The following is a 26,642-nucleotide window of genomic DNA, read 5'->3' as shown; positions in this document are numbered from 1 at the left end:
CAGGCAGTGGTTTTTCTGGTTGATCCGACTTCTTCTGGCTGCCGTGAGTTCACTGTATTGTAAAGGGGACTGTGAGTCGCATCAGGAGGGGAGGGGGGGGTTGAATTGACAAATTCTCCCTATTGGGTGCACATCCGGAGTCTCGACGATCATAACTTATAGCACCTTTTACCTTCTAAGAAATTGAGTTTTATTGTTTGTTTTTTTTTATTATTATTAATTTATTCTATTTCTCTTAGTTTATGGTTTACGTTAACACTCCGGGAGGGCAGAAATGGCGGCCAACATGTACCGGGTCGGAGGTATGTATGTCAATGTGGATCTTTTTATCAAACAGAAACCCCTCCAGTTTTACACCCCCCCGGGGATAATGTGGCGTTTTTTGAGCTCATTTGTATTTAATAGTGAGATACGGCTGTGCTACGATAACAGAGGTGCATTACGTTGGAGCAGGAAGGTGAGAATTTCTAAATATTTGGGATCCAAAATGGGTCAGGCCTCGCGTCTGTCGTGGCCACAGTAGCTAGCCGCCAGCTTGCTAAACGGCTAGCTCACAATGTAAACATATTTCAGTGGTCGGCAGCTTTGCTGCGCTTTGGTTTTCGGATATTTAGACTGGGGATGAAGGAAACTGACTCGGACTTGGACTTCTCGACCAGACATGTGTTTAAAAGGTTGTTAAAACGCCACCACGGACAGTCTGAGGCTGCCTTTGTATTTGCCTCTTCTGGCATGCAGCCATTAGTACGAGTCCTTATTTAGCTAACGTTAGCACCAGCAGTGGCTTCACTGATTACCTTTATTGCTGCTCAAACGCTCGTCTTACACTATTTTCAACTAATTATCTAACAGCCTTGGGGACACAAGATGCTTGGTATTGCCGCGCTGTTCACCTAGATTCACCACAAGAGCAATTAATTAGCAAATTGGCTCCAGTGGCTAGCTAGCTTGTTAGCAGTCTAATGGAATTCAACATCAAATTATTGTCTCGTTTCATGGCGTCGTTTCGTCGGGAGGATTAAACCTAACACCTTTTATTCACTCACACTCGGGGCTTCAGATCTATATTAAGTCTTTGAATTAGATCAAATGGCACAAACACAAACAATAAGCATCTTTGCCCAGGTGATATAATTTGGTTGCACTTAATCACCGGTGTGTCAGGTTTATCTCAGTGCATCAGTTAGTTGTCCATAAACTCACCTTTGGTGCTGTGCTCCTGCTGCCTTCACGGCCTCCCTGTAAACTCCAGTTTCTCAAACTCAAAGTTCTTGGTGCATTGAAGTTTTTTCATATGTAAAAAAAAAAGTAATAATAAAACTGTGATGTTGCCTTTTAACACGAAAAGTTAGTCCTGTGTAGGGCTTTAACTAGCCTTTATTTTTCTTATTGATTAATCTGTCAATTCTTTTTTTTTTGAAGAAGAAGAAGAATCTTTTAGTCTGTGAAACATCAAAAAATGCCCATCACAACTTCTCAGAGCCACAAACGACATCTTTAAATGTCTCAATTTGTTCAACCAAATGTTGAAATATCCAAAAATATTAAGACAAAGAAAATCAGGAAATCCTCTCATTTCACAGACTGAAATCATAGAATAGTTCACAATGTTTTGCTATTTCTGCCTGAAAAATAACTAACAGTAATAACAGTAACATTCAGTAACAGTAATATTCATATGCACTGAAAACCACACTTTGACAGTTCTGATATGTTTACCTCTTCACTGGATTGATTTTGTGTCTAGAACATGGCAATTAAAATATTTCTGGCATCACTTGAAGGTGGTATTGAAGGCGGCCTAACTTTTCCAAAGTTGCCTTATATTCTGCCTAAAAGCAATTGAACCAGGCTGGATTTCTGTCTCCTCAGGCCAGGTGAAGTCAACTGTTATGACTTTGCTGTGTCCCTATCCTCAATTTCTATATCTTACAAAAACTATGATGGTATGGCAACTGTCTCAGGCTGTAGAAACTTGCCAGCACACATATGTTTGCCTTTGCTTTGACCTGTTTAACTTGGAGTTTGATATTCTCGGTGGCTTTTGCATTACAGTTTAATTGTGGTCTGTGGATCTGATAGTTATGATATTGTACACATTTACATAGATATACATGTTTCCAGTTTGGGATTTACATGTTATTTTCACCTGAGTCTTCAAGATTATTTAGCCTCGCAGTTATCTGATACAGTAAAGTAATTTTTATTTTTTATTTTTTTTGCAGATTATGTATTCTTTGAGAACTCCTCCAGTAACCCTTACCTGATCCGACGGATAGAAGAACTCAACAAGGTACTGAAGGGTTGTGTGTCATTTCTTGTGTGATTATGCTTCTTTATGCCTCAAGGTGAATAACAAGGATTCCTCTCTGTTCCTGTGCCCACCCCGTCTCTTTGCAATGTATGTTTGTGCGCTCAGTGTTAGTAATATGATTAAAAGAGACAGGTGTTCCCAGGTCTCATAAATGCTGTTTGTATTGCAGGACACACCTGTAGGAGTGTGTTATATGTAGGCGGGGGTGATTATTGTAATGAGCATTTCAGGAGCTCAGAAAGCTTTGGGCTAAAGATGCAAAATGTTTATTGCCAAACTGACTATTAGCTGATTGTGCCTGTGAAAAACAACGTAATCTAATATTTCCTCTGCCTATGTCCAATAAGTTGTAGAGTTGCCTTTTTTAAAAACATTTTTCATGGATGTGTGTCACTTATGTTAGTTAAGAACAAGCCAAAACTAACACAGACAGATGTGTCAGAAAAGCTTTCCCTGTGTCACATTTGCACTGAGTTACTCAAATAAATGCATGCCATCAGAAGGTGGCGTGGGTGGGAAAATGTCATGTCAATTCAGGGTCTGCTTGGGAAAAAAACATATTGAGGCTCTACATTATAATGTATAGACAGGAGAGGTTGTAATTATCATAAGTGATAAAGGTGAAAAGACAGGAACTTCCTGCAGTATCAGTGCAGCATATACTGCCTGTGTGAAGCTTATTATGTTCAATAATGTTATGAGGCTGAAACAGAGTGCTTTAATGTTATTGACATTTTTATGGCTGTAGGTTGTGGTGGCATTACACTGTAATTCTTTCACATCCTTCAGGTGAACGCTCTTAACATACATCTGCTCTTTATGCACCGACAACCTCCCAAAAGCCATAGAAGTTGGAAGCAGTTTTGTCAAACCTCATTCCCCCGCATCCATTCACTCTCCATCAGTCGCACTATTTAATACTGGCAGAGTCTTTAAGCCTGTCGGCCTAATTATACAGTGAGACAATCAATCAATCATCTGATCAAAAGTGCTTTTGCTGCCCTGGTCAGCCTGTCAAAGCAGCAACGCTTGATGGGCACACAAATTAGCCAGCTCTTTTGGGAAAGTAGAGGTTTGTGCAGGGATGTGTCGCCACCCCTTTCAGCCAACCTGGTCCTCTATCGTCTCTCTCTGTTTCAGACGGCCAGTGGGAACGTGGAGGCCAAGGTGGTTTGTTTCTACAGACGGAGAGACATCTCCCACAGCCTCATCCAGCTCGCAGACAAACATGCAAGTGAGTCATCACGCACTCAGACCCTCTGTTTAGGTTCCACCTGTGAAAGTTGCAGTCCCATTCAGGTAGTTCAGTGTCAAAAAAGACAATCTTGTTTCATTAAAATCTGCATATTAATCTACTTTAAACTCAAATGTAAAGATGAAATGATAAGTGGAATCACTGATTAGTCAAATAAGAGAAATATAATTGGCAGCAGTTTACTTTTAAGTCATTTTTCATGTCACAAATGTGATGATTTGCTTCTTTTCTCTGTTTTATATCATTGTAAAAATAACTTTGGGTTATGGACTGTTGACCAGAAAATATGTGTACATCACCTTGGGCTCTTACAATTTTCTGACACTTCACAGACAATTAAATGATGAATTGAGGAAATAATATGCAGACATTGTTCTGCTGGTAAGTGGCAAGATTATTCTATTCTCAAAAATATTTTTCTCGTTGTTTGGACAAAACAGTCATACATATACCATCATCTTCAGTGTTTAAAAAAAAAATTGTAGAGGACCAAACCATTAATCGAGTACCTAAGAAAATGGTCAGCAAATTATTCCAGCTCTACTCAAACGTATTTCCAGCAATATGAAGAAAGCTGCAAATCCTTTTGTTTGACAAGTGAGAATCAGTAAAATAGCTGAGCTATTATTAACTGATTTAATAGACATTTCATTACCACTCTGAAGCTGGATGGTTTTCAGCCATGGTTGTATTTTCAGCCATCCATATTGAGAGGAAAAATGTTATTATGGGCTTTCTGCTGCATGTCAGTCAGACTGACATTTCCAGCAGGGTTTCCACTTTGCATTTCCTTTGCACAATATACCATTTACTATTAATTTTTTTTTCCTTCATGGGGACTACATTTAGTCAGAACATTTGTGTAGATGATGCCACTGGAACATAAATAGGTGCTCTGGTGTGACTTGAAAATATGCCGCAGTTCATATTTATATATCACATTAATTTCTCAATTGCTTTATTACTGAGAGGGGGAGAACTGGAGTGTGATTATGGCTGTGCAAAGATAGAAGGAAAGGAAGGTGTTGTTACCACAACAACAGAAGTTCTGTGTGGGAAGCTGTCTACCCTCTTCCATAGATGTTTCATTTAGCCCTTTGGTCACAATAAAAAAAAAAAAAAACTCCCTTGTGCCAAAACAATCTCACAATTTTCATGAGTAGAGCGATTAACATGAGGACTCTGCAGCAGAAGACACAGTGAAGGACGGTTTACAATGTTCTCATGACTGAGACTCAGCACTGACAGGAAAGACAGGAATATATTGCGTGGTTGCATACGCTTCTCTCTGTGTGTGGTCAAATCGTTTGTGTAAAACCAGTTTTGTTCATTTGAGTAGACTCTGTAAACACGAAGCAACCTTAAGCACAGAAATATAAACTGTACAATATGCAGGGACATATGTATTGATCGCAGTGCAGTGCCAATTCAACCAGCTATTTGGAGGCTGTCATCTACCAGCTGGTCAGCAGAAAAGGCAGAAACAACAATAAAATTTAACAGAGCCTACCACACTGTAAAAAAAGGGAATTTACACAATTTATGGCTCCAGTGAAAAACAGAAGGACAGCCAGTGAATGTGATTTACAGAAATAAAACAGAATGTGCAGAGTTTATATGAGCCAAGACTGAAACATCAGTACGTATGACCAAACTACTGATCTTGGTTGATAAATGTGTTGCTGTGGTTGTTTATTCCCACATTATGGTAAAAATTTCAGAAGGGAGAACTAGCGCTCTCAGTGGAGTTATTCGGGAGCCATGTCAGCAAAATTTGCATGCGTTTTGTCTTTCATGCTGATGAATTATTGCAGCCCAACATCAAACAACAGCTGTGAGCCAGATGTTGGCTCTGCAGGAGAGTGGTCAGTGGTCAGTTCACCCAAATGTCAAAAAACAAATTTTGCCATTATGCAGGTAGCATTGTGGCAGTATCTGCTGCTGCCTCCCCAACACAATACAGGTGAATGGAATTATGTTTGTCACTCAACAGACCCTGTGACTGCTTCCTCTTTCACACCTTTCAATAGATGAAGGATATATAGTAGATACCCATATCTTGCAGCAAAGACCCACAAATTGGCAACTAGTGGCTAATGCCAGTGACACATAAGAGATAAGGCTTCTTGGAGTTGTGTTTCAATATGAAACAGCACCAGCAAAAAAAAAAACAACACCAATTACAGCTCTGATGTATCAAACGAGAGCAGACCAGACTCTGTTATCTGTTGGATTAAAGTAAGAACAGCAATGTAATGTAGAGACTGTTTTGCATTAAAAATCTGAACATCAGACTTTGAAAAAATTGGAACTCAACCAAAGACACTGGTCTGTTCAGTGGTCTGTCAAGGGGTCAGTGTGCTTCAGCTGATGTGCTTGATGGCTGGTTATACAGCATCTGAAACCCCCCTACCCATCACACGTATTCAGTGTTGGAATTAGGAGACTTGTGTCTGAAAATTTGACATGGGCTCAGAGGATAGAAACTACTGTAAGCAGGGTTTAAACTTCTCTCACACTTCTGTTACTTCTATGTGGACAAATGATTGCAACATCATGAATACCTTCAAGGAAAACTGTCCAAAAGTCTGCAAAGTTGTCCCCATCTGCACATTTCATCATGTCTTGCCTCTCTTATAAACACATGTGTTCAATCAAACTAGTTAATGTCAAGTCTTTAGAGCTTTGGCAGTGTTATTCCCTGCTCTTAGCCAGCAGTGTCAATGCACATAGTCACAGTTTCAACTGTCGTAGTCAGTCTGAAACTGAAAGTGTTTAAACTGCAGTTGTTCCAAGCATCTACACTGGTAGTCATGATAGAGACCGGCCATCATAGAGGGGGCGGAGACACGTTATAACAGCTCATCAGCACATTTTCACACAGTGTCTCCTGGAAGACACTCAGAGTGTTGGGCTTGGTTCTTCACATAAAAAGTGACAAATAGTTTTGTCCAATATCAAAAAAAAAAGAGAGCTAGAGAAGTTCAAACCCTGGCTAATTTCTCACCTCTGCACAGCTGGCCAACTGCAGCGTGAAGTGGGTGTGAATGTCGCGACTGTCGCTTTTGGACATTACTGAAATGGTTGGATATGGTTCCAACCCACCAATTCTGGAGGGCGACCATGTGACAAAAAATATCAGGACGGAGGAAATGAGGAATGTTGGATTTTGTAACAGGAATGTGAAGCTGTACCTGAAGTGCCAGCTTATGAAAACAACAGGTGTAATAATGGATAAGTTGCCAAGTATATGCCTGCACAGTGTAACAGTGATTTAAGGTGTTCATCTGCTGCCTGGCATTACGTGCTGACTCAGCTAACGCAGTATTTATGTATGAACACTGCTCTTAAAAATTGCATTTCTAGTAATAGTCCTGCACAAAATGGCTTGGGTGCCTTTAATAGATGGCAGCAGTAGTTTGTGGCTGCAGAGTGCTCAGGAGACTTTTTACTTTTTTATGTCTGAAGACAGCAACAGTTATGAAATATCATTAAAGGCCCTTCTATGAAATCAGAGAGATAAATGGATGAATTTCGCTGAAGCCATTTGGGACTTTAATCTGCTGGTCGGTAATTCAAGACCGTGGTCGTACTTTTTGTGTCATTTTTCTTCGCTGAGCCCTCTGTGACACATGGCGACCATTTAATAACATCAGGGTCTCTTTTAATCTGTCATTTTGAAGTAATTTTTCTGCTGTGTGTGTATTTGCAGAGGAGTTGGAAGAGGAGAAGGAGAACCCGACAGAGACAGAGCTAACAGAAAAACAGAAACACCAGCTTCGCCACAGAGAGCTCTTCCTCTCCCGGCAGTATGAGAGCCTACCTGCGACACACATCAGGTACTGTGTACACACACACACACACACACACACACACACACACACACACACACACACACACACACACACACACACCACCCCACAGGACCCCACAGCTCATCATCTGCAGGCAGTACTCATGGATAGTCATTCATCCAGCCTTGACGCTCATCAAACACTGCTCACTTCCTGTGTCTGTATTTTACATGGTGCTTGTCCTCCTCTCTCTTTCTCTATTAGGGGAAAGTGCAGTGTCGCATTATTGAACGAGACTGAAGCTGTTCTTTCATACCTTGACAAAGAGGTGAGCCAGAGGAAAAAAACTCGATTTGTCAACTCCTACTGGTGTTTGTTGTTCGTTTGCTGCAGACTGCATTGTAGCAGGTCTTTTTCAGATGTAAAAAAACGGAGCGGATAGTCAAGTGCTGCAACTAATCATGACTTTCAATGTTGATTCATCAGACGATTAATTTGTTGATTTATCCTTCAGTCCATATAATGTAAGAAAAAAGTCAGAAATATGCACATTAAGGTGTCAGATTACTCCAAACAACACTTGAAGACTAAAACTATTAAGTAGATTATGACAGTTGGCAGAAAGCAGGAACGTTATGCATTTTTGCTTAAACAAGTAATCAAAATAGTTTATATTTATATATAGTATATATTTTTTTGTAAATCAACTGTTCAACTTCATCTGTAGAAGTTGCTGTCACAGTAAGGGTTGTTCTGTTACACAGCAGCTGTGAATCACAGGTTTACTAGCACAATTCCAATTATATTAAAGGTTCAGATGTATAATAGAGAAAATGAGTTTGACATTAGAGCGAGTGTAAAAGAAAAAAGAAACCCTGTGGCTTAAACTACGGAGGCTGATTCTTCGTCTTGGTAATTGGTGTGTTGTTGTCTCCAGGATACCTTCTTCTACTCGCTGGTGTACGACCCGACACAGAAGACCCTGCTGGCCGACAAAGGAGAGATCAGAGTGGGACCGCGCTTTCAAGCAGACGTACCTGAAATGCTACAAGAGGGTCAGTCAGAACTGCTCATGAGCTGATGCACTAAGCATTGGATTTGTCAAATTATGCCCAAAGCTTGTTTTTCCATCTCTAGCCACATTATCCACATCTCTCTCGTGCGTGTGTGTGTTAGAGAGATTGGTCTCAAAGGTTTATATAGTTTAGTAAGTGTTGCATGTTCATGTTTGACATGGCCAATGAATGATGTTGTCCTGAACTTATAGCCTCTTTCACACATGCAGCCTGAAAGTTTTTGTAAATCTTTTATAGTCCAGTTGACTTAACAGTGACCCACCTCATAACATATTTTCCGATTGTAAACACAAGTTGTAGAATTTCTGCACCCAGCATCTTTATTAGAGATTTTCTGACTGTAAACTGTTGTGTCTGTGTCCTGCAGGTGAGGCAGATGACAGGGACCAGTCGAAGCTAGAAGAGAAGCTGTGGGATCCAGAGTGTCCACTCACCAACAAACAGATAGACCAATTCCTAGTGGTGGCACGGTAAATCACCTTTCACCTCCAACATCAACACTGGCAGCCCCCTGTGCAAATCGACCAAACAGAAAGCTTCAGATAGCAGCTTGTTAAGGACCTGACTCCTCCAGTCTGCAGCTGCCACTATTTCAATTCTCAGTGACACAGAGATGGAACAGTTCTCAGTAATGACACTTTATGACCCTTCCTGCTGTGAACGATATGATATTCAACTCCATTACTTTGCTCTGTTTGTTTATGATAATGCAAAGAATGACTGGAAAAAAAATAAATGCACATTATTGTGGGTTCATTACTTTGCATTTTTTAAGTGGTTTATATGCATCATTTTTCAGGGCGGTTGGGACCTTTGCTCGAGCGTTGGATTGCAGCAGCTCAGTCAGACAACCAAGCTTACACATGAGTGCAGCTGCAGCCTCGCGAGATATCACACTGGTGAGTTGGACACACATCCACGCACAGCAGTCCGATCGTGACTTGGATATAGTTTGTAACTGCCTTCTTGTGTTCCCCGGTTGCAGTTCCATGCGATGGACACACTGCATCGCCACAATTACGACTTGTCCAGTGCGCTGAGTGTATTGGTCCCAGCGGGAGGTCCCGTGCTCTGCAGGGATGAGATGGAGGAGTGGAGCGCTTCAGAAGCTGCCATGTTCGAAGAGGCACTAGAGAAATACGGAAAAGACTTCAACGACATCCGACAAGACTTTGTAAGTGTGTGTTTATAACTGTGCTCTCACTCTGGCTTTTGTAAAGTCATAACAGCTGGAATTCGTGGGATGTCATCTTTTAACTGCTATTGGGCTGCCAGAGTGATTTGAATAAACATAATGTCTGATAAGGAAACTTCAGTTATATGTACTAAAGTTTAGTATTTTACATATATTTCAAATTAATAGATGTGTGTTTTATGCAAATCATGCTATATGTGGCTCAGTTAGCCCTAAACCTTTTTCCCCTGCGCTCTAAAACTGACTGTCAGAATTAGAATTTTCTTTGTTTACCTTCATGAGAAGAAAAATATAAAAAGAACCTGCAACATTTTTGAACATCCGGTTTCCCCTCTGTTGAGAAAATTCAGTATCTGTTGCTTGTTCAAGCATAAAATGTTTACCCCCTGTGGGTCTGAAAGGCAGACTGTCTGTTCATCAGTGAGCACATCAAACATGTTTTATTTACAGTAACATAGATTTATCTATATTTCATGCAGAGACAAGCAGAGAAAACCAGTTAAAATGTGAGGATTTCACACAGTATTTCATTTAGGTCAATAGATGAAAAACATTTAAAACTGAATAATTAACATTTTTCTTTCAGTAAAAAGGGCAGAAAAATGAGTTGGGATAAAACTCATTTCAACCCATACAATTAGCATACAAAACTACATATTCAAACAAGTACTTTCCTCATGGAACCACAGCGTGCAGTACCTTTGTCCTCCCCAAGCATCTCGTGACCCTCAAGGGCACATGCATTATGACTGTTCAGTCCCTCGGCCTTGGTTGCTCATGGCAACTATTATTGGCCAGCTTGACTCTATCAATGTCTTAACAGCTATCTTTACGACAGCCAATGAGCTAGTAGCTTTTAGGACTCAAGTGACCTTTGGAAACAGGGCTTTAGGTAGTATTTGTGCTATGTATGAATTATGAATTATTTTTACAACCTAGAACTGTTCTAGAATAATAATTATATGGGCATTTTTTTATAGGTGCCTTTGTCATCTTTTCATGTATTTTTGGTTCTTTGCAGCTTTGTACTTTGTGAAACTGACGAAATGAGGAATCAGACTTACATCTTGAGTTTGTGCTCAAACATGGATCTGACGTATGTGGGGCAAGAACATTTAAACAAAAGATGCTTAATAAAGACAAAAATGAACGCTAGGAAGTCAGCAAAAAACAAGCCCAATGATCAGCCTGGACTCTAGTGGGTCTGTTTGATGTTTCATTCTGAATGCACGACAGCAGCTGTAGTCAGCTTGACTTAACTCTAATAGTGACCAGATTTTATGTTATAAGGTATTAAAACATTCTCAAATCACTGCTCCAGCATAATCTACCTCTGCACTGGCCATTCACATGCCCATGTGCGCCAGTCAAACAGCTGACATGGTGTACTCAATCCTAAGAGACCAAGGTGCTGTGAAAACCACAGACAGTTGCTGTGTGTTTAGCTGTATTTTGGTGAAACATGACTTTTTGAAACTTGCTTAGCATACTGTTTGACAGCGGGGACATTTGACTATGCTGCAGGAGTGATTTGAGTTTCTGGGGACTTTTGATACTTCCCTCCCCTGCAGTGAAAACGTGTCACAACGGGAATCCATTGTAATTGGCATGAATTTAAGCTCGCCACAGACGCTACTCTGTGAGAGACGAAATTACCCATTTTAACAGCCTCCCTCTCAAGCCTACAGGGAGTGACTACTTGATTCTGTTGAATTTTCCTTCTCACCATCTACCTATTCTGTACAATAAAGGCAGGATATGGGTGTATGTGGTGGCACCAGGTGCTCATGAATACTTATTAAATGTGCGAATCGTTGTGTGTGTGTGTGTCTGTGTGAAAGTGTGTGTTGTCGTCTGAGGCTCAGAACCAAGCAAAGCTGGTAGCTTTCAGCCTCTGTGGTCACGATGCCTCTCGCTCATGAATATACATGAAGACTTTCACACCCAGATGGCAAGAACATGAGATATTAATATCATTAATTTACTCTCTGTCTGGCCCCCCCACCCACGCTTCCTCATTCTTTCCTCTTGTGAAGCTGCCATGGAAGTCTCTGACCAGCATCATAGAGTACTACTACATGTGGAAGACCACAGACAGATATGTGCAACAGGTGAGACTAATTAAGTCTTTTTACAACAATAAAATTTAATATTTCTATCTTGAATTCAGTTCCTGCACAAGCTCTCAGAAGCGATAAAAAAATTTTGAATTTTAATGACAAAAGTCTTGAATATTTTTTCTTGCCTGCTGTAGACAGTGTCATTAGGAAAAGCACAGTTTATATTAGTAACTTTTTTCCTCCTTGCTGTGTTAATTTAAGCAAAAACCTAAATTAACTTGAATTAATTCATTATTTTTTAATTGGTTAATGCTCCACCAATTTCCTGCCATGTATCTGCGTGCAGGTGATGTTAAATGATTAATCATACTGCCAGGAATTGTTATACACAGGTGGGAAGTACTGGCAGAAATCTGAGCCCTATTGTAGGATTATTGTCTCTTCTGGTTTTCTGTCATCCTTTGACCAGTGTGACCATGAAGAAGGTATTAAATTGTATTTTGTGTAAATTGTACTCAAAAATGTTTTTGAATTGAATTGATGAAAACTCTAAGTACAAAACTTAAAGGTGCCTTGTGTAGTCTCTGTTTACATACACTTTTTTAAGTTTTTTTTTTTTTCTTTCTTTTTATGTTTACATGAGAAGAAACAAAACTGTGACCCATTCATAAAAACACCGCCCCATAGTGCTACCAGTGGGGCAAAGTCTAAAAAAGTCTGAGATACTTTCTTAGACTTTACAAAGCACCAGCTCCCCATGACAAAAAACAAAACAAAAACAAAACATAGTGTCCTTAAGGGGACCATAAACTGAAGTGAAGTGAATTTTGGTGCAGGAGAGGTTAAGTTGTTAAGTTAGCCAGATATATAACACCCCTGTCACCCCATAACCTGGTTTCTCAGAGCACTGACAGCGACAGAGGGGTGACTTCTCATGGGAAAGGATTTTTCATCTAATTGAGATGTGCAAATGAAATGAAAGGAAACGACACCGTTGAAATGTGATGACACGTTTAATGATTGTCTTCGTAATCCTGCAGTCCTATTTTCAGGCTACCTATTAGCGCTGATTTTGAAAGGTGCTAAACGATTAAGATTTTTGTCTAACTGTTGATTTGTTTTATGGGTTTAATGAATTGATCCATCCGTTGTTTTCTCTGAGCAGAAGAGACTGAAAGCAGCAGAGGCAGAGAGCAAACTGAAGCAGGTTTATATCCCCACATAGTAAGTCACCTCACTTCATATTTCAATATTTAGATATAGATGTCTGAATCATTGCTGTACCTGTGGCTGCAGGATTATATATATATTTTTAATATAATAGATTTAAAAAAATATATAAAGCACTGCAGAAGGCAGCTATAGTGTTGACGTGTTTCTTAAATCTCTTCTTCTTTTTATCTGACAGTAACAAACCCAACCCCAACCAGATCTCAATGACCAATGGAAAGATGGCAACAGTGAATGGAGCAGGCCCCGGGTCCTATCATGCAGCAGGAGGGGGCAGAGCCTGCGAGAGCTGCTATAGTGAGTTTTGTGTGTGTGTGTGTGTGTGTGTGTGTGTGTGTGTGTGTGTGTGTGTGAAATTAAATCAGAAGGCCAGTGAACAGGGGTAATTTAGAAATGAAGCTACGAGTCTAGAAGAGACGCTTATCTGCAGACAGCTGTTACTAATCCAGTGATGAATCTCTCCCTTCGTTTGGCTCTTCATTAGGGTTGGAATAAAAAAAATAAAAATACTGGGTCTGAATTGAAACTGGTTTCAGATGTATAAAAACCACAGATGCTTTAAAAATGTACCTTCAATTCCTGAAAGCAAAATTTGGACCTATTATCCTATTAGGGCTGCAGCTAACGAGTTTGTTGATTACTTTTTAAAAATTGATAAATGATCAGATAAATTCCCAGCACAGTTTCACAAAACGATGTCTTCAAATTGTTTGTTTTTGTCCGACCAACAGAGCAAAAACAGAAACTGCTAATTCTCACATTTGAGAAGCTGCAAACAGAACATTTGACATTTCTGCTTCATAAATGATTTAATCTTTTATTAGTTGATTGATTAGTCCTGATTAGCCTGATAAAATATGCCTTTTAATGCACAAGCTGGTCTGCAGTTTTGTTAACTGTAGCAACAGGAAAATAAAGCTGCGTCACAATAAAAGCAAGTAGAAAGCTTTCACTTTAAAGCAGCAACAGAAAATCTTATCTTTGTATTTGTAGAAAATGGACTGCAGCCATTCAAGCTTTGAGCAGAGTGGATCCGATTCATAAGATCTCTAAGCATTTATAACAAATAACTGTTGATGACAAGTGGTGACTGATTTTTGTCTTCAACATACTGACCTTTAATTTCTTGCTCAAATAAAATTCGAAAAACTGTAATTGGAATTTGATGAGAAACAGAATTGTTATCAAAATCATCAACATGGAAACGATAACAGCCCGACTATAAAATCTTAATTTTCTTTTATTCTGTTTCCCCATGTATGTGGGCAGACAGAGTTTCTTGATGTTTGTTAAGTCACTGTAGATACTTATCAGTCAATAAAGAAGCATCCACTTTGACTCCTCCATGATGGTGGATATTGATCACATGATTTAGAGAGAGACACTAGAGACAGTCGAAAAAAAGGTCAATATGCTGAGTGTCTTGAGACCAGTTTTCTCTTCCGATGCCTCTAACAAGCATTAATGCGTTTCGTACATTAACAGCCATGCAGTCGGCCCAGTGGTACTCATGGGGGCCTCCAAACATGCAGTGCCGTCTGTGCGTTTCCTGCTGGATGTACTGGAAGAAGTACGGCGGCCTGAAGATGCCGAGCAGAGCAGAAGGCCCAGAGGAGAGGACCTCCCCGAGTCCGGCAAGCAATGTAAGCTCAGTCAGAAAGCACAGATGTGAAACACATGGGATGTGGTGGCATGGAGGGTAAATGTGTCAGAATGAGAGTGTAGCTTGTTCAAATGTCTGGGTTCATGCTGTGGTTCTGAAGGATCACCGTTAATAAAGGATTTTAAAATCCTCCATTCATTTTCAGAGGTTTTAAAATGTTCAGCTTTCTTGGTTTAATGAGAAGAATAAATTTGTTCACATCTCAAATTTTAGACGTAGAAACAGAAAAGTTAAGTATAAAACAAAAACCACATGACTGCTCCTCTAAAATTTAACATCTGTGGTATCTAAGTGATGTTTTGAGCCGTCAACATAAATTATTCAGTCAGCTGAAAACGTCACATACTAGCTGTTAATAGATTCACACACCTTCCACATACTGCTGGAATCTGTTGTAGAAAAATGACTACTTTTTTTTCTATGCATCCACAGCTTAGACTTGAATGCAACATCGGTCCTTTTATGTCTTTATAAGTGGCATTGAAAAGACCACACAGTGACAGTGCAGACAACCTGTGACTGTAGTTTATCCTGTTTCCTATCATGCGGATCGAAATTTGAATGTAACTGTTATGCAAAAGAGTATAAGTGTACAATATATGTAAAGAAATGAGACAAATAAGACGAGGTCTGTTTTTTTTCTCTGTAAGAGATTGATGTGCAGAGGATAGAATACAGAGACTCAAAATGCCACCCTGATTCTGGGCTGAATAGCTCACACTTTGACAGGAAAAGCACAGTTGTAACTAATAACATAAATGGTTGCTCTTTATAATTGAAGTGCCACTTTTCAAGCTATCACGTTGGGCCATAATGCACATCAGCAGAGCCCTGGAGCAGGCTAATACAAATGGAGTGCAGCCATTACTAATGTTATTAATTACACCTGTGCTTTTCCTGCCATCTCACAATATACACTCACACAGCAGTTTATCTAATGTAGTTTTATTTAATGGCCTGTTATAAATCCCACCTTCACACAGATTATAATGTTGTCTTTTTTCTGAGACATGTTGATTCAACTTTATGACCAGTTTGGAAGCTGCGGTTACCCTCATTGATGTAAACAGGGCCACCCTCACCTCACACTTTAATGTAATACAGTTAAATAGAACTACAGCCTCCAAAATGACCATAAAGTTGAAGCTGAAATTGTATTAACTTTCAATTAACCTTTATGAAGGTAAGATTTAATGCTGGGCTGTTTTTATTTAACCAGATTTCACTGGCCATTAAGCATATACTATTTAAAAGCTGAAATGTGATGTTTGTAATTTGTTCATATAAACAGCTGTTAACAATAAATCTGAATCTTTATTATTTTATTTGACAAAGACATAATAACTACTAACTCATTAAAACTACAGCTTCCATAAGTCTTTGCCATTAGACTTTTTAAACTTTATACACCACTGAAAACTCTGATATTAAATCTTCATGTCTCAATAAGCAGCAGTGGTGCCTAAAATGTTTTTAATCAGCCACCATCAGTGTATTCAGTGGCCGTTTCTCTGTTTCTCCCCCCTTCCTTCCCAGGAGTCTCGTTCTCGAGGTCACGCTCCTCGCCAGTCCAACCACATGGTGCCCATGCGAAACAGCGGCAGCCCCAAGTCCTCCATGAAGACCAAGCAGGCTTTCCTGCTGCAGGCCACCCGCCTCACCAAGCTGGCCCGGCACATGTGCCGTGACATCATCAGGCTGCGCCGTGCTGCGCGCCGGCCCTTTGTCCCCATTAACTGTGGGGCCATAAAGGCAGAGTGTAAGAGCTCTTTCAATTCCTCCTAACTTCTGCCACATGGACACACACATACACATACACATACACATGCAGACACAAAACACAACATGAGCAGACATACAGAAACACAAACACACTGACACACACTCATCACCCTTCTCACCCCGACTGCCCCGCCATCAAACCCCATCTCTGCCCGTCTCCGCCCCCTCCCCGTCTGTCTCTCTTTCTGTTTTTATTATTATTGTTATTATTATTATTTTGGTTTTTGTATTCTCCCACCCCCTGTTTCCAATAAAGACTGCCTGTCCTCATAACTATGAGTTTTGATCATCTTTTCATTCGTGTTTTTATTTTAATATTTTTTTTTTTTCATCCTTTTATCTGTTACAGTTCTTAGTCACTGTGAACTGAAAGCCATTGTTGGAATTATACACAAAGATTTATTGGTTAAACAGGGCTATTCTACACAGACACCCACTTTGAAAATACAAAAACAATAACTGATTTTGCTCCTGCCATTAAAAAGTAGACTGTAATAGGATCCGATAGTCATACTCTAGTCTGAGCCGTATACTTGCTGAAGTTAGATGTAGAGAAAATGTATTTTACTAAGAGAAGCTCTATTTTGCACGGTGCCCGTGGTAAAGGCGTGCCCACTCTGTGCTGTCACGGCTGAACCAGTTGTCTCAGCCACGAATGTTTATTGTAAATACTGAACCTCAGCTTCACTGTGTTTGCCATCTTTTTTTTTTTTTTAAACATTTTTATTCTTTTTTTTTTTTTTGCGCACACATTTTTCCTCATGCTGTTACTGGTGTGTTTTTGTGAGTGTGTTAGACAAAATGAATAGATAATGAGCTTTGGACTGATGAAACTTGAAAGAAGGGAGGTTAAAGCCGAAGTAAAGACTGGGAATAACTAGCTGCTCTTGCCTTTTTGCTGCTGGCTGCACCCCCACCCCCCTCACTGTAGATCATGCTCAGGCCATAGGAAGTCATTTACTCGACCATGGTCTCTCGCCGTACCATCCGCTCAGCTGTCCTCCTGTGTTCAAATCATGCAATATTCACAAGAATCCATCCTGTTGCCTCTTCTGTCTTGTAAATCCTGCGGCCAGGATTTGCCATTCAGAGCCACCCTCCCCACCTCCTCCTCCTCCTCCTCCACTTTGCCTCTTCATCATCCTTCATTTTCTAACAACTGTTGCAATATTCTCATCTCATCTTCTACCTCCTTTTTTTTTTTCTTTTTCTCTTTTCTTTCATCACTGTGTGAATGTGAGAGTAGACCTCCAATAAAGTCACACCTGAAAGCATCTCTTCCGAGTCCTTGTGCTTCATGTGTCCATGTTATCTGTCCATCAACTCCACCACACTCAGAGGAACCGCAGCGGCACGCCTCCCCTCCCCAGCATGGACTCAACCTCCAGTGCCTGCTCTCATAACGCCCTCATATTTTCATGTATGTGTGTTTACAATGTTTGTTTGTTTGTTTTTTTGTTAGTGTGTGCATGTAAGCATGGAGTGAAAATTATATGTGCATGTGAGGGAGATTTCTTTAGTGCTCATGCCACCCCTGGAAGCAGGTCATCATATTAATACCTCAGAGTGATTTGCTCATGTGCATTGACTCCTGCATCCTGTGATGTTGCTCTACATTCATTTGAAACATGAGAAGAGGTCGTTTTCATCTACATAAGACATCCTTGCTTCAATCATAAACATGTTACGCTGCTATAAAACTCTGCAGAATTCAGTTAACACACCAAGTTTGTTTTTAAATGCATGACTCTGCATAAATGTTAAACAGTATTTAGTATTCATTGTCAGTATGAGGAGTAGAGGGAGTTAATGCAGTTTGAGAAACACTGCAATGGTTTGTAAAATGTGTGTGTGTGTGTGTGTGTGTTTGGTTTAGACATGTTAAGGGTGTCAGAAGGGCAGGGGACTCGCCTACCCAAAACCAGAGCCGCCCAAAGGAGCACTCTGACCAGTGTCCTGCAGTTTCTAGGTAAATCAGTTCAGTATATTTGTCCATAATTAGTCCAGTTTTCCTCCATTGTACTGAATGAAACAGAACTGAACAGTCAAGTCAATAACACATGAGTAGAGAATACTCAGGTGGTCCATAGGAGCCAGTTGATGCAGCTCCAGTGTGGTGTCTCTTCCAGAGTCCCGTCCGGCAGCCCACGCCCCTCGCTCCCACCGCACCCCGGGCCTGCAGACGCCTCCCCCTCGACGCCTCCTCTCCTCTCTCCCGCACGGCCCCCATGGCATGCTGGGAAAACGCAGCTACCATCACCACAGCAGGGCTGAGCCAGACAGGCGCTCAGGTAGACACACACAGACACACATTTCCTTCCAAAAAAACAAACAAAAAAAAACCTGCTGAACTAATTCCACAAAAAGTAATTATGCCTTGTTTTTCAATTAGACTGTTATTGCTTAACTTAATCCTGCCCAGAAGCAAAAGTCATTATTTGTTCTGTTAAACCCCACCCCCCAAAAAAAGATTGGAAAATGCGTCCCCTCTTGCTATTAACTAAGTTACTTCTGATGTGAATGAACCTTGGGGACCAAACTGTTGATATCTAATGTTCTTGTCATCATTTGTGCTTGATAAAATCAGATTAGTGGAGATACACACGGAGTTGATAACCTTTTCTGCCATTTCTTATCTAAACTAGCTCGTTGGAGAGAATGACAACTAATTCTAATGAAAACGAATCAGCAGATGGGGGTCATTTGGATAATTTGGATGATTCAACTTCAGTCTGACACTTTGTTTTTTATTGGTAACTTCACTATTTCTACTGAAATTGAAACACAGTCATTTGTTGCACCACTTGTAAATAGGAAAAGTAATAAACTAATCAATACCATTCACAACTGACAGATTCCCTCATGCATACTTTGCATCTTTCTCTCACTGCTGTGGCTTTGTTTTTGCAGAGAACCCAGGTACAACAGGTGCACCCCTCCTGGTAGGTGTCTTTTTTTTGTGTATACATATATATATATATATATATATATATATATATATATATATATATATATATATAATAAATCCTGAACTACTTAATCTCTGATTATTGTCATTACATGTCATTTAATTGTCTCTCCGCAGCACAATGGCCGTAACAGCAGCAGTGGAAACACCCGAGGTGGAGTGATGATCCGCAAGAGACGCCCAAACTGGATCGATGCCCCAGATGATAGCTTCTTCCTCGTCACCCGGGAGACCAGGTAAGCAAAGGTGACCCTTTTCTGACCTCTGATTGGCTGACTGTGTGTGCGTGTGTGTGAGAAGGGAAATGAAGTGATGCTGAGAGCCGACTGACAGGAGATAAGAGGAACTGAGCTGTGACTAAAAAGGACACTGAGTTATTTTTGTCCTGTGTTGACTTCACACAGCTGTGTAGTGCACATACACACAAACACACACAAACACACACAGATACAACGGTGGGTATGTTGTGCCTAAATTCACACAGACCCACTGAGTTGAAACAGAGCAGCAGCCTGGGAAACCTCAAGAGTCTTGTTCTCATTGTGCACCATCTAAGATCTAAAAAAAAAAACACAATGCATCAATGCATCACTGTAAAAATACAAAATCAATCCAAATTGATTTGAATAAGTAAATTTTGATCACAAAACAACCTACCAGCTGTTCATAAAACACTGTTAAAGCATCTGATAGATATTTTTGATTGGAGGGAAAATGTATCCTAGAAGAAACTGATGAAAATATAAGGTAGACAGAACAAATTTGAAAAAAAAAAGAAAGAAAAAGTGGTGGATTCAGTATTTTTTTCCCAGCAGAATGGGAATTCCCTTTGTTTTCAAACAGTGTGTCATGCAGGCCTTCATCCTTGACTTCATCCATTCTGCACAGAACTGAGTAATTGACCTCATTGTTTAAAAAAAAAAGTTTAGCAAAAAGCAAACTGCTTTTGTTTGAGGCTGAAGTTTAGCTTTCAAAATATATATATCTCATCATCCATCGGTTGTTTCAGCAAGAAATTTTGCTGACTTTTCCTTGTGCGCCACCGCCAGGTTAACGTTACCGACGTTAAGTGTTGGATTTGGATCAGAAATTTGGCTCAGACATTCATGCTCCCCTCAGGATGAACTGTAATAACTTCAGTGTTGCCCTCAAGTTTTCATCTAGTGCCACCTTCAGGATAAAAATTGTAATTCGTGTTGTTTGGTTTATGATGAAACACCTGCAGAACATTCTCACAAATTTCACCAGCGTCCTCCAGTGATTGATTTTTTTTAATTTTAATTTTGATTTCATAGATAAGCCTTTATTGGCACATTCCATACAGAAACATTCAGATATCCACACAGCAACACAGACCTCCAGCATTCAGGCCCTTGCCTATGTTGGAACCCACACACACACACACACACACACACACACACACACACACACACACACACACACACACACACACACACACACACACACAGATTACTTATTTCAATTCTCTGTCTTTGCCAGCACTGACCATTAGCACACATTTTGTTGTGAACGTGATTGAGTGTAGAGTTGAATAAACACGTACTCTGTGTTTTACACAGTTTCTTTTTATTTTCACACACACACACACAGACACACACTCTCTCATGCACGTAATGAGTCAAAGTTTGCATGTCCGCATGCGAGGGAGAAATATGTTCTTCCATTAAGCCTGTGTCTAAATGAGCCATGGCACCCGGCCCTCACAGCCGCCCTCGGACCGCCGGGGCTAAAATTAGAGCAGCTAACTGGTACAGATGGGCCAGTGAGGAGCCAGGCACCGCTGGGGCCTGAGTGGGAATATCATTACCACATTAACTATGGCTGGACTCATATGGATCACTCACTTCCCACCAAGACAACATGGCTGCTTGTGTGTGTGTGTGTGTGTGTGTGTGTGTGTGTGTTAGAGAGAGACAGAGAAAGCATCATTCTGAATACTGTACCCTTTCTGTTACATTATGCTGCCGTTCACTCTCCTCGTAGAGACAATTGATGCATTTCTGAGTAAAAGACATTAATAGATCTGCTCTGAAAGGCTGCTGCTAATGAGAGATGTTCAGATGTTTCATTTTCTCCCCGTTCCCCATCTCTTTATGCTCCTCTTTCGCTCTCTCAGTGTGATGAAGAGCGCAGTGTGTCACAGAGCAGAGGGGAGGAGAGGGAGATCACTCCCACTTATTCAAGGAGGAGGCAAGAGAGACAAATAGAGACAGAAACAGACAGAGATGGCAAATCGACACTGTTCTCAGCATAGGTCACACACTGCATGAGAAGATAATACGGACATGAAAAATTGGGGGATCAACAAATTATCACAATTTATTCTTTTTTTTTTCAGTATTTCACTCTAAGATATTAAAAAACGTTAATCTCATGGTGATACAAGAGGAACAGTCAGGGGATCAGTAAGATTCAACCTCTGGGGACCATGAATGTCTGTGGCAATCAATGCAACAGTTGTTAAGATATTTCAGTCTGGAGCACAGTGGTGTTTGACTGTAATGAAGTACATTTTAGTAAATACTGAAGTAAGTTTTAAATACATTAGTCCTTTGCTTGAGTATTTATATTTTATGCTGCTTTATACGTCTACTCCACTAAATTTCACAGGGGGTAAGTGCACTTTTTACTCCACAACAACAACGCGACTTTGTAGTTGCTTTCAGATTGAGGTTTAGGTAACACGTTCTAACACAGTCTGTGATTTACAGTGTCATTTCATTGTATGAATCAGGTGCTAATAAAATACTGCTGGTACTTTAATGTAGATACAGAGAATTAAAACAAGAATATATAAAAATTACACCGCCAGTCACAGACTATATTATAAAGTGTTAACTGATTTTACATGAGAAAACAAAGTATTGAAGATTAAACCAGTGGTTATAAACTTCTCAGATAGTTAACACACATAGATTTAAATAAACTGTTCGGTGAAATTGTACAATATCATAAAATATTCATTAAAATATTAAAAATGTATTATATCAATGTATCTTTATTATGTAATAAAGTTATATAGCTATAATACATCAGTCACATGGGCCATTTTCCTGCAGGATGAGTACTTTTATTTTTGATGCTGTCGCTGGTAATACCACAGTACTTTAAAGTAGGATCTTTAATGCAGGACTAAAGAAAACTTTTATGAATATATTATATTTTATATGTTGTATATTTTTAATATCTTTATAATATTTTTCTATTGTAATATTGTTACTTTAACTCAAGTGAAAGATCTGAGTAATTCCTCCACGGCTGTGCCGAACATGAGACACGGACATGTTGGGTTTGGACAGAGAAATAACAGGACAACGCGTCTGAAATGGGAACATAATGAGAGAAAGCAAAAGAGAAATGTAAGCGAGGCAGCTTGATATGTGTTTGAGAGTGGATTTCCACGCTTGCGTTCCTCCCGATGGCCAGCTGAACAGACAAACAGCAGAGCTTTAGATAATGTGCCACCAGAGCAAAATCTGCTCTGTTCCCCTCCAGTTTATATTCTGCTCCGACTCTAAATGTATGTCTTGCTGCATACAAGTGCAAGCAGAAAAATGGGTGATGTGTGTGTAGATGCGTGATTGCTGCATGCACTCTCAGACACATTTATTGTACTTGGATGTACAGGCACATAATGCACAGAGTCTCCGTGAGTGCTCTAGTGTTGATTTTCTCAACAGGAGGGATCTGGAGAGAATAGATGAGTTTTCCTGTTCACAATACAAGAAAAAACATCCTCTGCTGCTGAGAGCGGTGAAAGAGGAAGTAAATGAGAGCACATGTTCAGGGCTTTGCTGTGCATTCAATCTGAAATTGTCCGCCTAAAGGGAACAATGAATAATCACCCATACATTGTGGTTATATAGCTTGCATTTGCATTCATTTGTCTCCAAATGAATTCCATTAGTGCCGTGTCCAACATTCATGAGTGTGCCCCGTGGTCTAGTGTTTAGTGGCTGCGGCTGCTCACACAGCCTTCCTCCCACAGCACAGAGCCCCTCTACAGTCTGGAAATTACCTCTGAGCCCCCTTTTATAAGCCTGAAAGAATCCTGCAGAGGTGTCCCTCTCTTTTACTTCATAACAGAGATACGTCTCAGTAATACTGTTCCTGACACTCGATACATGTTGCACTCTGCTTCAGTGAATCCCCCTGAAATGAGAAAAAGTGGCTGTTTGTAATAACTTTCCCAGCGGCCGTGAACCTCAATTTGGTGCCCCTTAAACTGAACTTTTCTGCTCGTATTTAATCATTTCAACCAACTTAAAGTTCACCGTCTTCTCTCTTTATTAGTTTCTCCATCTTCTGTCTCAAATGCTGTCTGTCATTGAAGGTGACCCTCTGCACCTTGCACCTCATGCAGCTGTGCACTGGACAAAGAAAACAAACACTGTTCTAGGAGACATTTCGCAAAACAGAACTGAATTCTTGAGCAATTTCTGCAACCAAGCAATCAAGTGATAATCTATCAGTATCACTGCTGCTACACCAATAATTTGCGTGACAAATAGGCTGTCCCCTAAAGCCCACAGCCCACAGTCAGTTTCATCATTATTCCCTCTGCAGGCTGCTGCAGCCAAACTGCAGATTGGCCACAGTAATGAGAAGTAGCAAGAAGTAGCTACTAGACACATCAAGCTTGTGGTCAGCTACGTATTAATAATGTATTCAGATAAACATTAGGTGTAGTCTTAGTCTCTGTTAGTTTCTGATGCATGATGGTGCAATCACAAATGTTTGGTTACTACAGAATTTTGAGCTCTGTTCTTTAAATATCAGGTGCTCAAACACCACATTCAAAACATGTTTCATGACGAAATGTGATGTTTTAAATCATCTAGTAATAGAGGAACATCCCAGCAAAGGTTAAAGAAAAAAAATAAATGCAGGAAAAATTTAACAATCAAATAGCAAATAATGAATTGCCATTTTTTACTTTACAAATGACCATTACAAATTACAAACGCTCAGATATCATGAGCGTATTTTTTATTTTTCAAGTTGTAAACTGACCAAATATCAAAGGCAGAGATGAATAGTTTTCTCCTACATCAATAAACTCAACAGACCAGAACGCATTGCAGCCACAGCATAACTAAGAGTTGTGAGCTGTGACTCAGACTAAAATGTCATCACTACTACTCTGTCCACCTACTCACATAACCAACAGCTGAGCCCAGCAATTTCAAAACAGTCCACAGGTCCATTTAGTTGCTGATGTGGCGCTTTTGATCATAAAACAGTCTTCCTCAGTAGACTCTGTTTGTACAGTTGTGATGGAATTGCAGGCATTTTATTGTTTATCAACTCAAACTAATACATCATCATTTATTTGTTGATTATACATATTAATCTAAATCTGGAACGTAACTACTAAAGCTGTCAGATAAATGGAGTGGGCTGAAGACTATAATATTTGTATTGCAGTGGAGTGGAAGTATGAGGTAGCAGAAAATGGAAAGTAAAAGTACCTTAACTTGAGTAAATGTACTTAGTTACCACCTCTGCAACTGTTACTACCACTAACTACTGTATCGTAGCTCCAGAATGATCTTTCAGGCTGGATGTTTTTCTGCATTAGCTTTGCATCAGTGTATCTTCTCCTGCACTTATGTTCTGTCTTGTCTCCACACCCCCAGGAGGGCCAGGCGGCTGCTATCCCGCTCCCAGCTGAGGCACGCCTGCCGGCAGCCCTGTGAGCAGATCACCCTACGCAGGGTCTCCCAGGGCCCTCCGCAGGGGCTCGTCCTGGCCCCTCCGCACCCTCACCCCAGCCTGAGGATGCGAGGCCCCATCGTCATCCACGACTGACCGGACACGGACCCTCCGACCTCCACACCCCACCTGCATACACACTAACGAACTCTCACCTCCTGTTCTCTCATTAAATCTTCAAACCCTCCTTCGCTTTTACTCCTGGAATTATCTCCATAATCCCCGACAACACTAATACAAGCTGTCTCACTGTTTGGCAACAGAAGGATGTGATGAGCCGTGATGCAATAGAGACATACACCTGACCTGACTGCAAGTGCTGCCTGTCTTTAATCCCCTGGGAATGTGTGTGGGTGTATGTGAGTGTGTGTGTGTGTGTGTGTGTGTGTGTGTGTGTGATTGTCCCAACAACACATGAGAGAATGAGGGGGATGCTGACGTGTCCTGTTCTTAGTTTTTATGGATGAACATAATGACGGAGCTTAGTGTGACCTTTGTGTTGATGGTGAATTGTTGTGAAGTTTCATCAGTTTGTATAAAGTTACTTTGGGAGGGGGGCTGGGGTGGGGGCATGGGGGTTTAAGGTGGGATGGGATGGGAAGGGAAGGGGAGGGTTCTCATTTGCTGGGGACTGAGGGTCTTTTAACAATGAAGGCAAGTGTCCAATGCTGACCTTAAAAAAAAAAAGAAAAAAAAAAGAAGAAGAAAATGCACTATACTGTGACCGAAGCAGCAGCCTTTTGATAAACGGCTGCTTTAAATTGTGTTTTACCTGCAGTTTTTCACGCTCATCTTAAAGTCTAAATCAAAAAGGCTGGAGCCAGTGCTGCAGGATGACAAACCTGCAGACATTACTTAACAAACCCTCTATAATTCTCTCCAAAAAAGCTGATTCATGACGAATCTGCAGGTTTTGGAAACATAACAAAGCAAAGAAATAGAGCATAGCGCTAAGCCTCCCTCATGAACCAGTGTATAATATATTGTATATCTCATTACAGCACTGTAAATCTACTCATCCTATTTCTATGGGCGACTGTACCTACCTAGCCCTAACTTGGGTACTAAAGCACTTCCTTTGCAGCAGAAAAGGGCATGGATCTGTCATATTTTACTCAAGTCTGTGATGCACCAGCAATATTTTGAGGCCCAAACACAAGAGCAACTTTGCCAGCAGCTGTTTGCTACATTTATTTCTCCATTGCATTTGCTCCTTAAAGCGACCAGTCGAGTTTTTCCAGTTTTCAGACCTCCCTCCCTCTCTCCCTCTCTCCCTCCCTCCCTCTCTCTCTCTCTCTCTCTCTCTCCCCGTGCTGCATGACAATATTGCCGGAAGGCCTCGAAACATTGCCGGTTAACCCGTCCAGGCTTCAGGTGTGTTTAATAATGAGTTTTAAAACTGGCATCGCCGGCGCATGTCTTTGAGGTGAGAGCCTCCGCTGACCGATGGGTCACGTGATTTCTTCTCTTTCATTCAGAATGTTTATGTTAGTGTTTCCTGTATGTCTTGTGTTGAATTATGAATATGCTGAGAATAATAATAATAATAAAAAAAACAAAACAACACAG

At 40.5% G+C, this 26,642-nt stretch overlaps 1 protein-coding gene across 2 annotated transcripts; it reads left to right on the top strand.

Moving 5' to 3' along the window:
• The first annotated feature begins 41 nt into the window (after positions 1 to 41).
• On the top strand, positions 42 to 26,642 carry mta3 (metastasis associated 1 family, member 3). Of its 2 annotated transcripts, XM_071462534.1 has the most exons (19): positions 42 to 302; positions 2,226 to 2,293; positions 3,455 to 3,548; positions 7,282 to 7,408; positions 7,628 to 7,691; positions 8,301 to 8,418; positions 8,807 to 8,909; positions 9,239 to 9,338; positions 9,425 to 9,613; positions 11,671 to 11,745; positions 12,860 to 12,918; positions 13,103 to 13,221; positions 14,410 to 14,567; positions 16,124 to 16,346; positions 18,246 to 18,338; positions 18,499 to 18,660; positions 19,280 to 19,311; positions 19,455 to 19,573; positions 24,998 to 26,642. In XM_071462534.1, exons 1-19 carry the CDS (start codon positions 275 to 277, stop codon positions 25,167 to 25,169), a joined length of 2,103 nt encoding a protein of 700 aa, XP_071318635.1. In that variant the 5' UTR covers positions 42 to 274; the 3' UTR covers positions 25,170 to 26,642. The 2 variants fall into 2 exon arrangements, with proteins under 2 accessions (XP_071318635.1, XP_071318634.1); XM_071462533.1 differs by lacking the exons at positions 42 to 302; positions 18,246 to 18,338; positions 18,499 to 18,660; ... (1 more) ...; positions 19,455 to 19,573; positions 24,998 to 26,642 and adding an exon at positions 647 to 674 and having other exon boundaries at positions 16,124 to 16,642.

Source organism: Trachinotus anak, unplaced genomic scaffold (assembly GCF_046630095.1).
Source record: "Trachinotus anak isolate AG129_WGS33_773 ecotype Australia unplaced genomic scaffold, CSIRO_AGI_Tana_v1 ptg000025l, whole genome shotgun sequence".
In the NCBI taxonomy this organism is placed as follows: Eukaryota; Metazoa; Chordata; class Actinopteri; order Carangiformes; family Carangidae; genus Trachinotus; species Trachinotus anak.
The sequence above is the reverse complement of the archived record's forward strand: the minus strand, read 5'-3'. Positions and strand labels throughout refer to the sequence as shown.

Coding starts and splice junctions, on each gene's coding strand:
- mta3 (XM_071462534.1), top strand. CDS start 275: ATGGCGGCCAACATGTACCGGGTCGGAG. Junction 3,549..7,281: donor GCTCGCAGACAAACATGCAA/GTGAGTCATCAC, acceptor GTGTATTTGCAG/AGGAGTTGGAAGAGGAGAAG. Junction 12,919..13,102: donor CAGGTTTATATCCCCACATA/GTAAGTCACCTC, acceptor TTTATCTGACAG/TAACAAACCCAACCCCAACC.